Source organism: Macaca fascicularis, chromosome 1 (genome assembly GCF_037993035.2).
Source record: "Macaca fascicularis isolate 582-1 chromosome 1, T2T-MFA8v1.1".
In the NCBI taxonomy this organism is placed as follows: Eukaryota; Metazoa; Chordata; class Mammalia; order Primates; family Cercopithecidae; genus Macaca; species Macaca fascicularis.
In genome coordinates, this window is record NC_088375.1 from 212,410,002 (window position 1) to 212,421,792 (window position 11,791).

The 11,791-nt window shown below is 55.5% G+C and overlaps 1 protein-coding gene across 7 annotated transcripts in view; it reads right to left on the reverse strand.

The window, feature by feature from the left end:
* The window catches only part of EPHB2 (EPH receptor B2), a 205,549-nt gene extending 194,823 nt beyond the window's left edge, over window positions 1–10,726 (reverse strand). For all 7 annotated transcript variants that reach the window (XM_074017503.1, XM_045378463.3, XM_045378461.3 and 4 more), the window contains exon 1: window positions 10,522–10,726. In XM_074017503.1, coding sequence (XP_073873604.1) covers window positions 10,522–10,582 — 61 coding nt within the window. In that variant the 5' untranslated portion in view covers window positions 10,583–10,726. The remainder of the gene's footprint in view (window positions 1–10,521) is intronic.
* Window positions 10,727–11,791: the final 1,065 nt, after the last annotated feature.

Sequence of the window (11,791 nt, forward strand, 5' to 3'; positions counted from 1 at the left end):
AAAAAAAAGAACTTTGCAAATCGGAAGATCTGGCAAAACCGAACACAGATTCCTGTGTGACAACATGGTCAGGAGTGGGTAGCACCTGCCTCCTTTAGACTGGACGTGTGCTCTTCCTGGGGCACTGTTATACTTTCAACAGTCAAGTCACAACGCGGGCCAGCTCACAAGTCTGGGGTCTCTGAGCAAGACTCTTGTGATTTATTCCCTGTATTACGTTAGGCCAGATTTCCCGGTCAGTCAGCAAACAGAAGCCCAATTTCTTGCTCCATGGTTTAATGTATCAACTTTGACTATGTGTTGCTCAGGTCCCCCTCAACTATCTTTGGAAGTGACGCTCAGAGCTCAGTGATCTGACCCACTCACTTCACTGTCTGTCCACATTTTCATGTGCTCTGGGCCAACCTGTGGTCCAAACTTAATTTGACAACTGGCCCATGCCTTTAGAAATTTTTCTTTTCCTCTAATGCTTCCCCACTCCTGAGATGACCTCTGGCCAAGGTGGGAGTGACAACCACAGTCACCCCTTTACCGGGTCTTTCATAGTAGAATGAAGAACACAGTTGCTCCTCGGCACAGCCTTCTGTGGTGCCTGAAATTACGATGCCCCTTTCACTGACAAGGAAAATGAGGCCTAGAGGGGTGAAGTGACTTGCCCCAGGCCACAGGAGCACCTGGGACCCATCCTTTCAGTTAAATCCCACCAGCCCAAGGCCTCTTTCTCTGGCCTTACACCTCACACTAGGTCTTGAATATCTACAACTCCAGGCTACCATTTTTCATGAATTTTAGGTGCATTTATTGTGTAAACATCTATCTAATATCTGTCAGGAGCCAAGCTTTGTGCTGTACATGGTGAAGTGGAAAGTCCCTGCCTTCTCAGAAGAGGCAGATAACACTGAAGACAATTCAGGGGGTAAGTGCTGGGGGTGGGGTGGGAGGGAATGAGGTTTCTGGCTTCCTGTTACCTCCCCACCCCCATCCCTGGACTGGACAATAAACTACCTGTGAGAGGCTGTCTACAAATATGGCTGCCAACAATTCCTCCCACTCCTAAACACGAAGCCACTCCTCCCAGTAAGGGGGGTCTAGATTCAAGTTTGGACCACGGGTTGGCCCAAGAAACATGGAAAAGAACAGGGTGGAGTGGATCAGGACATGTTGAGTGGGATGCTGGACAACAACCCACCATTAAATTTTCTGTGCTAAACAGTTGAGCAAGAAATGGGACTTCTCTTCAAGGATAAAACAAAAAAATCAAGCCCAGTATAATTTCCTTTTCCTTGAATCTGATGAGGAAGCCTAGGATGAATCTGAGCTGGCGCTGTGACTGGCTTTGACCAACAGAAGGCTGCAGGGGGGGACACTTTGTGACATTAGAGCCCAGTCCTTAAGAAGTCTTGCAGTTTCCATTTCACCATCTTGCGAGCTACTTAGCATGGATAGAGGCGCAGTCTAGACTAGCAAAGGATGGGAGATAGAGAGGAGCATGAGCGGACCAGTCTTCCAGCCTTCTCTATGAGGGCCTCAAAGATGTATGTGAAGCCATGATGGAACTTCCAGCCCAACCTAGCTGAGTGCAGCCTCCTGAGTGATCCCGGCTGACAACCTGGTGAACAGAATAAGCGCCCAGCTGAGCCCAGCCAATCCACTGAATCAGGACAACTAAGAAATCATTATTGTTTTAAGCCAGTAGATTTTGTGGTGGCTTGCTAAAGATTAGTGATATGCTTTTCAGGAGTGGAGTCTTGTACTTTTTGTAGCTCTCCCTTCCCTTGCCTGAACCCTGGCACTGGCCACTGAATCCTGGAGCTGGAAGAGGCCTCCAAAACCACGGAGTCTCACCCCTGTCATTTTATAGAAGAGATAGCTGAGGCTCAGGAGGTCACACAATTAACTCCAGGTCACACAGGGTAACAGAGGTAGATCCAGGAGGCAAACTCAAGTCTTACAGGACTGAACACCAAGGGTACCTCTCCACTGACTTGCAACACACCAATACAAATGTATGTTGCAAGTCAGTAGAGAGGTACCCCTGGTGCTCATACATTCTGTCTTAAGAGGCAGTCACTATTCAGCTGCAGCCAACTGTGGCCATGTGGGAATGTGGGCCCAGCAAAATCACATTGTCTGACTTTTCAGAGATGCCAGAAACAGGACTTTTCTGTAAAATCTCTTGATTTTCGAACGTTGGCTAAGAATTCGAACTGGATGGATGAGCTATTAAGATTGGCCCTGGGCTTCAAGCTTGGTCCAGCTGCTGGCTTTGGGCAAGTCACATTGTCTCCCAGACCTCAGTTTTCTCATCTCTAAAGTGGGCCCCGTGGCTCCTGCCCCTTTCAGGATGGCTGTGAAGTCCTGATGAGCTATTGTATTTGGAAGTACAAGCTGCAAATGGCCCTGTGACGGTTCCATAGTCTCCGTTCTCTGTGGAAGCGCCCCTTACAACATAATGAGTTAACACCCGATTTGTCTAAGTTAGAACAACATTATTCTGACCATTATGACAGAGATTGCATTTTTATGGCAGGTTTGTGAGTTCCAGGACCCTCCCACTTGCATTATCTCAGGATGTTGATGGAGTTGGAGGCTGGACAGCTGCCTTAGAGACCCTCATCAGAGCCAAGCCTTTCCTCTGAGCAGGGAGGCACATTCCAGAAGTGGAAAAGAGCATGAGCTCTGGAGTCACCAGACTTGGGTTTGAATCCCTGCCTCACCACTCCCTAGGTGTCCTTGGGCCAGTCACTCCTCTCAGAGCTTTGGTTTTCTCATCCGTAAAATGAGCATAATAATACAAATGACCTGTGGGGCTCTTGGGGCAACTGCACAAGGCAACACACATAATGCTGTTAGTACAATGACTGACACAAGAATTGACAGCTGCTGGACGTGGTGGCTCACACCTGTAATTCCAGCACTTTGGGAGGCCAAGGCAGGTGGATTGCCTGAGGTCAGAGTTCAAGACCAGCCTGGCCAACATAGTGAAACCCCATCTGTACTAAAATATACAAAAAATTAGCTGGGCGTGGTGGTAGGCACCTGTAACCCCAGCTACTCAGGGAGACTGAGGCAGAAGAATCTCTTGAACATGGGAGGCGGAGGTTGCAGTGAGCCGAGATTGCGCCATTGCACTCCAGCCTGGGCAACAAGAGCGAAACTCTGTCTCAAAAAAAAAAAAAAAAAAAAGAATTGACAGCCATTCCCATGATCATGGCAGGGAAGGTGGTGCCGGGCAGGCACTGAGCCAAGAAGGAGGGCACGGCCATGAAGGAGTCTACGCCTTTCCCAGATTAGGGAGGCTGAACTGGAGTGAGGAGGGGGCCTTTGAGAAAACCTGGATGGAACTCTGAGTGGGCAGGCTAGAGGGGCCTCTCAGCCACTTAGCAAGCCAGTCAGACCCTTGCCCTCTAAGGCTCAGAACAGAGTGGGTGGGGGAGAGCTGGAGATGGAAAACCTGGTACACTGGCCCCTTATTCCCCTAATGTGAATTGAGCTTCCCATTGGTAGAAAGCAAGGATGGCAACCATTAACATTTATTGCAAGCTTAGCACATCTGAGGCACACACTCAGCTTAGTCTTCCTCAGATTAACACATCCATCGCTCACAAGCATCTCAAGAGCTAGGAACAACGATTACCCCCATTTTAAAGATGAGGAAACCAAGGCTCAGAGATGTGAAGACACAAGCCAGAGGACACACAGTACGGAGCAGTCTGACTCCACACACTCTTCCTGTAACCCCCCAGGCTCTGCTGTTTATAGAACAAGAGAGAAAGTGATCACGGCTAAGCAAAGGCTCTGTGGGACTTCAGAGAAAGGGGCAAGTCATTCTGGCCGGGGGCACGAGGGTGCTGCTGACATTTAATGGTTATGGAAACTAATAAAGAATGGGCACAGCTGAGTGCCAGGCGGTTCTGCCAGTCACAGTACACAGCATCTCATTTAATCCTTGCCATGAGCCTCTGACACATGCGCGGTACCTCCAGTTTCCAGATGAGGAAGCTGAGGCTCAGAGAGTGGATCACTTGGTCAAGGCCACACAGCAGGCAAGGTCCCCTCTTCTGAGGACACTCCCCCCCTCCCCGCAGGGGCTACAGCAGGGCAGCAGATGGCTCCAGGAAGCTCACCTAGTGAGGGTGTCCTAGGAAAGCCCCCAAATGACACGGGGGTACTGGGGAGACAGGTGTCCCCCTCCTGCACCCTCCGGAAGGCAGCTGCTTTAAAAGGCCCTAAAATGCTTTCAAGGCAGCCTTATCAGAGGGCCTGAGCTGATCCCAATCAGGGAGCCTCCAGGTGCTGCCACAATCAACAACTGCCCGCCCGCTGCCCCACCCCTGGGAGCTGTGCAAACATTCTTTCCTTCCCTGCCTTCCCCCAGCTAACCCTCTTTTTATGCACGAGCCAGTGGCAGCCAGGGCTGGTGGGTGCTAACTCTGATTGATTTCACTTCATTTCAGTCTTTTCCAGTTTCCTGCTGAGGTTTCTCTTCCTCTTTCCCAGGAGTCCTGTGCTTTATCATAGGCCGCTGGGGGGCAAATTTACCTGCCTAATGGAAAGACCTGGAGAGTGTGTTAAAAATACAGACTCCCCAACCTTGTTCCCCATCTCCCAAATCTCCAGCTAAGTCAGGCATGCAGGTGCCAGGTCAGGAGACGGGTCCTTGTCAGAGGTGTGGCAGATCCTCCTCTGCCAGGAGGCCCACCCTGCTCTGCATCTCCTCCACCCTCAGTGGGAGCAGGGGTCCCCCGCCTTGCCCAGCCCAGGCATCCTGTCACCCAGCGGGCTCCATCTGCCCCTTCCTGTTAGAGGCCTTTCTGTGTGCAGAGATCCAGTCTCCAGTCTAAACTCACTGGTGAGTTCTGGGCAGCCAGAGTTGACCAGAGGCTACCACAGGCTGAATGCCCAGCAAACTGGCCCATAGAATCTGTCCCAGGCAGGGTGCAGTGGCTCATGCCTGTAATCCCAGCACTTTGGGAGGTCGAGGTGGGTGGGTCACTTGAGGTCAGAAGTTTGAGACCAGCCTGGCCAACATGGTGAATTCCCGTCTCTACTAAAAATGTAAAAAAATTAGCCGGGTGTAGTGGCACATGCCTGTAGTACCAGCTACTTGGGAGGCTGAGGTGGGAAGATGACTTGAACCCAGGAGGCGGAGGTTGCAGTGAACCGAGATCGCACCACTGCACTCCAGCCTGGGTGACAAAGTGAGACTATCTAAAAAAAACCCAAAAAAACAAAAAACCTGTCTTCACTTTGGCACTGATGCAGAACCTTGAGGAAGTAGGGCCAAGGGTGCCTAGGACAATCCCACAGGAGGGAGGGGGCCCATCCAATGTTCTATGACAATTTCAGGGTGATTACAGATCCCCAGGACTTAGGAGGCTTAGGGACCCCAGACGAGAGCCCCCCTGGACTAGGAATATGAGTATTTTCCCCCGACGGGGCTCTGGAGAAAGAGGCAGGGATGGAGTCTGAGTCTGTCCACACTTGGGGGGTTGCCATCCCAAGTCTGGGGGAAGTTGGGAGCTTGTGGGGTGGGTTAGGGGGAGACACTGAAGGTTGATCTGGTGCCTGGACAAACTAAATGCCAAAAAGGGGGCCACATCGCCATCACTGAGGGAAGAACTTCAGAGGGGTTGAGACCAGCATTTAATGTCCACAGCACTCAATGAGTGTCTGACACAGGAACCCAGGAGGCAACTGAAGTGCAGGGAGTCTGCGCTCCTCGCCCCAGAGCACACAGCTGGGATTTGAACTCACGTCGGTTTGCCCCTGAAGGCTATGCCTTTTCTCTACCACACACTGCCTGTGAAGTCAGCTGGCCCTGTTCCCCACCGCAGGCAGAATCCCTTCTCCCGACCAGCCCCTGACATGAACTAGGTGCCTGGTGACTCTTTAAAAATATATGGATGGATGGAGAAATGAATGAGTGAATAAGTTAACTGGCTTTCAAATTCTACAACATTTAGGTTTTAAATCTAAGCCCTGATTTCCTGGCTAAGACAAATACATGAAAGCAGCCTCCTTTAAAAATGAGAAGCAAAAGAAACAGATGTAAAAGGAAAACCAATTCCAAATTAATCCCATGGAAGGTCGCTGGGTCTTAGACAGGTAATGCCCCAGAGGTGGGCCCAGTAGGGTGGAGGTGGGGATGGGGGTGGGAGAGTCGAGTTAGGGGAGGGAAGGAGGCACGTTTCCCCCACCCCCCATCAGAAGTAGACTTGTCTACCTAGCACACAGTGGCTGCTGGCCCATCTGAATGCTCTGCTCCAGCTGAACTGGTCTATTCATTATACCCAAGCCCCTTCTTGCATCTCTACTCAAGCCATTCCCTTGGTATCTCCCTCCAGGAAGACCTCCTTGATTTCCTCTGCCAGATGGACCTTCCTCCATCTCCACATCATTCTCCCAATACTTATCACATAACACAGTATCATATATTCATCTGTCTGTTCACTCAACATTCAATTCATTCCACGTTCCTCAGCTGACAATGTCATTCCATTACTGAGCACCTGCATGGCTGGGCACAGTTCTAGGCACCGGAGATGTCATAGCCAACATGGCACATGAAGTCCTGGAGTTTATAGTGTAGTGGGCAAGGCAGATGCCAAACAAGTCTTTGATGCTTCTTCAGGTGGCGATGGGTTTTATGGAGCAAAACAAAGCAGGTGGGATGGAAAGCAACAGAACTGGGTCTGTTTTAGAAGAGAGAATCAGGGAAGGCCTCTGGGGAGGTGGAATTTGAACACAGCTCTTCAGACCAGAACTGTGGACACAAAAATGAGGCAGATGGGTCTCTGCCTTCAGGGAGCTCACAGTCTAGCGGGGAATCGACAAGCTGGCTTTACTGGGACTGTCCAGGACCAGATCTGGCTCATCTGAACGTCATCACACATTGCAAGTCAGTGATCTTTCCAAGCATGAATCTGGCCAGGTCCCTTGATAGCTCAAGAACCTTCAAGGACTCCTTGCTGCCCTCAGCATCTGATCCAAACTCCCCAGCCTTCCATTCTATAGCCCTTCAGGACCTGACCGCCCCACTCCCATTCTCAGTCTCAACCCGCACTGCTGCCCTCAACACCCCACCCTCTTCAGACACATCAAAGCAAGCACCTGATCATCCTGCCTCCATGTCTTTCTATGGACATAGAGACATGCTATTTCCTTTTTTAGGTAAAATTCTCCACATCCTCTAAGTTCCAAAGTCAACCTCTTTAACTCTTGAGAACACAGTTCGTTAGCATGACAGGTGGCTAAGAAAGTTTCATAGCAGGGAAAATGGGTGGTGAGAAAATGAGGCAAAGCATAACGGCATAAAAGATGAAATAACCCTGTTCTGTCCTCAACTGCCCCTGCCGCCCCGGGGAGTTCACAGCCTCCTCTGGGAAGCACGTTGGACCCCATATCACACTCTGTCTCGCCCACTCTTTTCCCTGTCAGCTTATCCTATCTCCTTGCCTGTCCTGGAGTCCACCACCCTGCCAGCCAGAGAAGAAAGTCCATCGATATTTGGAGAGCAAATGAGCAGATGTAAGGAGGCTGATTTTCTCGAGACCTCGACCTTTGGATTCCATCTAGTGGCGGGTCTGCCACTGGCCTCCTGTCCTGTTGGATGCTTCCCCAGTGCTCTTCCATCCTGCTCTAAGCCCCCACTTCACATGCTCCATGCTTTCTTTCCCTTGGTGGCAGGGGCAGTCTCACAGTTTAGGGGAGATGCTAAGCTTACCATCCTAACCTAGAAGCCCCCCGTATACACACACACTCTCTCCTCTCTCCCATTCCGAAGGTTGGAGATGGGGATTTCCTGGGGCCTTAACCGGCAGGACAGCCCTTTACGGGCTGAGGAGACAAGGAAGGAGGAAGGGAAGGAAGTGGTGACCATGTGGCTCTGGGTTCTGGGAGCCAGAGGGGCCCCCCTCCTACTGCTCCATGGCCCAGTCCTGTCTCTACAGACTGTGTTACTCTCAGGAGGACCCTGGTGTCTCCCAAATGTGCACAGGCAGCACCGTCCATCCCTGGCTTCGAAGGGGGGACTTCTCCCATCCGTCATCTGTTCTGATTCTCACAAACACCCCAGGAGACAGGCAGGACAGGTGCTGTCATCACCCTCATTGGACGGAGGAGGAAAATGAGGCTCAAAGAGCGGAAGTAGGGTGTAGACGATGGACTCTACAAGAGATTTAGCCAGGCCATTTTACACCCAAAGAAACTGAGGTCCCTATAGGGAAAGGACCTGGTCCAGGGTCCCATAGTAAATGAGAAGCAGGCCCTCTGACCTCCACCTCGCACCATCTCCCCATCCATTCGGCCAGCTCCTTATTAACCGCTGATGGACTAACTTCCTAGCGTCCAGGGGGCAAAGGGAAGAAGAGCCTGAGGCAAGCATTGGGGTGCCTGCTGCAGCCCTCCTCCCACCCTGCTGTGGCTTCCTTTCCCCACCCTGCCCCCAAGTGGCAGTCCAAGTAGCCATACCCTTCTGTGACATCAGCGCCCACCAGCCCTGTGTCCAGGGCCAGGGTCCAGACTGGCCACAGCTCACCAGATTCCAACCAGTCCCTGCCAGGGCAATGGCTGGACAGACGTGGCCCTTCCATCTACCCCGGAGTAATTAAAAACACACCCAGGCCTCTTCCAACGAAAGAGGGGCCAATTTTCTTCCCCTCCAGCACTGCTGACTGCAACCTAAATAGCAATATTTATGCCAAGCTCCCCATAATACTGTAAACATCCCAATGTATAGCGGGCCAACACATGAGTCATTTCCCCAAAGCCAGAGTTAATAAGTGGTACCTCAGTCATATTCCACAGAGCTCCCGCCAGCAGCCGGGCCCCAGGGCTGCCCTCCACACCCAGGGCCCGTGGCACCCTCGGTGCCCCAGTGGCCCCACTCCGGGAAACCGCAGGCAGCCGCCAAATCCCCCAGGAGCCGGAGGACAGCTGCCTCAGTGCCAGAAACTGTGGCTGCCATCCAGGGACACCACCCCCCCAACTCCCTGACTGCGGTCACTAAAGTGCTCATTACCGAAAGAGAAACTGAAGTTGTAGCACAGGGTCCCCCACAACGCCTTTCCCAGAGGCTGCAGCCCCCACGCCTGGTCTGATATGTTTTCTTAGGCTGCAAGAAGGGAAGGGGCTTCCCACAACCCCAAAGTGGCCTGAGAAGTGCACACAGACATCATCCCTCAGCCCACGGGAGCAGAACCCTGGAAGGGCTCACGCAGTTTAGGGGCAACAAAACTCAGCTAAGTGAGTGCTGGTTTCAAAGAAAGACCACAGACCTGGGTTCTATTTTTGTCACCCAACGGCCCTGGGTGAGACATTGGACTTTCCAGGGCCTCAGTTTCCGTATCTGTTAAAGAGAAGTAGGAATCATACCTACCTGGCTTCCCTAGAAGGTGTATTTTGAGGTATCCAACACAATTGTGGGCGGGAAAGCACTTCGTAAAGCTTAAAGTACCTTGTCAACTGTGCAGCACGTTGTAAACCACAGAGAGCTGCGTATAGTGCGAAGTACTTCATAAACTGTAAAGTGGTTTGAAAACTGTAAAGTGCAGTACACGTGAGAACCATTATTCATGTTCGCTTCTTACCCTGCAAGCTCGGCCATTCCTGGTGGACACACCCAGACCGCACTAACTTTCCCTCCAGAGCAAGCTGGCTCGGGAGACCTAGCAGTTACCCCTGCCCCCCTGGGGGTCGGGTGGTACCAATACACGAAGCCACGGGGAGAGGGCCCGGCGACCCTGGCCAAGGCCAACACATGGCAAGAGCATCTGGTCCGGCCCTGGCGGCAGCTGGAGAGTTCCCGGGGCTCCAGCCGCCACGCTGAGCGCTGCGGCCGCGGGGCGGTGGCCGGCGGGGGTGCCCGGAGACCCCGCGCGGCGGAGAGATGCCCACAGACCCATCCCCCGCGCAGTCCTCTCGGGGAGGGGACCCCATTGTACGCCGCAGGCGATGGGCAGGCACCGACGCGGGGGCTGGCGCGCTCCCTTCCACTCTGCCAGTCCCCGCTCTCCGGGGCGCCGGGCCCCATCTCGGGGGCGCGGGCCGGGAGCCCCCCACCCCGGCCAACCGCGGTGCCTCCCACCCTCTGCTCCCTGCCAAACTTTCCAGCCCCGACCGCGCGCCGGCCTCCCCCCCGCCCCCGCCACCCTAAGGCCGGACCTGCGCCCCTCCACCCCGTGCCGAGCAAGACCAGGCCGGCGCGAGGCGGCTGCCCGGGCCGGGGGCGGCGAGCGCGCGTGGGCAGCCCCCAGCCCTGGGCGGCGCTCGCTGGGCTGGCTACAAAGCCTCGGCAAGATGGTCCCTTCGCCTCCTCCTGGCACAGTCAATCAGCACCCGCCGCTCCCCGGGCGCCCGCGGGGCCCGCTCCTCCCGGCGCGGCCGGACACACCTCCCCGCGGCCACCTGCGCCCGGCGCCGGCCCCCGGGCAAACTTTGCGGGCCGCAGAGCGGAGGTGGGCGCCGGCGGCCGCCCGTGCCCGGCCGCTCCCCGCCCCCATCGCCCGCCCGCCCGCTCACCTTCCACGGCGGCGAGCAGCGGCAGCAGCAGCAGCGCGGCCCCCAGCCTCCGCAGGGCCATGGCTGCGCTTCCCGGGGCCTCGGGCCGCGGCGCCGCGGGGCCCGTACGGCCCGGGCGGGAGCGCGCGCCCCAGGCTCGGGGGGCCGGGGGGGGCGGCAAGGCGCGGCGCACACACAACCGCCGCCACCGCGCAGCCAGCAGAATGAGCCATCCAGCCCGGGCAGAACGGGGACCCGGGCTCCGCCAGCGCTGGGCACGGCCCACCTGAGCCGCTGGCGCGGGGGGAGCCTGGCCGGGCCGCCGTCCCCCGCGCGCGCCCCAGCCCCCGGCGGCCGCGCGCCGCCGCGAGCCCCGGTCCCCACACCACGATCTCAGGGTCACCCGGGGGCAGCGCGGGCGCTGGAGCGCGGCGACCCCTCTCGCCCGAGCCACTGAGACCCCGGGCTCCCCCCGCGCAGCAGTGGTCTCTCCCGGCGCTGTGGCTCCTCCAGATAAAGCAGCGATTTCAGCCCAAATGTTTCTCAATTTTTATTGAATGCTGCAAAGCCGGAGAGCGTCTGGCGCGGCTGACAGGGGCAGGGAGAGCGGACGGGGGGGCGGGGGAGGGCGGGGGAAGGGGCTTCCCAAAGCGGGGCCGGCACTACCTGTCAGGGCAGGGAGTCCCACCCCCTCGCCTCAGCCCTGCCACCCGGGTCCCTGCGGCTTCGAAAGGGACCGAACTGCTATGAATGGAAAAAAAAAAAAGGGGGGGTGGGGGGGCATCTGGGAACAAAACAGGCGGCTTTCCCAGGCACTGGGGCTGGGCTGGGGCCTCCGAGTGGGAGATTGGGCCTTGGTGCTACCCGAGGGCCCGGGGTAGGGTTGCGCGGGGGGGCGGGTGGTCACTCGGCACTGGTGGGCTGGGTCCTGGCAGGCAGACCCCAGGCCACCCCTCCCTGCCCCGTTGTTCTGAGCGGGCCCGCGAGCCCCTCCCTGCATACTCGTCTATACATTAGATTTCTCCTTCTCTGTTGATCTTGCTTCCAATGCAGTTTGGGGATGGGGAGAAGGAAGTCCATGGGTGAAGCTGGGGAAAGCCCCAGCCACCCCCACGCTGTGGAATGGACCTGTCTGTGCAGCCGTGGTTTTGTGCATGGCCGTCCCTTCAGGGAGAACACAACCCGAGTCCCAACCCTGTGGGCCCTGCCCTGCTCTGACAGCCTTCATCACCATCATCATTAACAGACTTTACTGAGGTCTGGATGGTGGGCGGCTGCAGGGGGCCTGCGG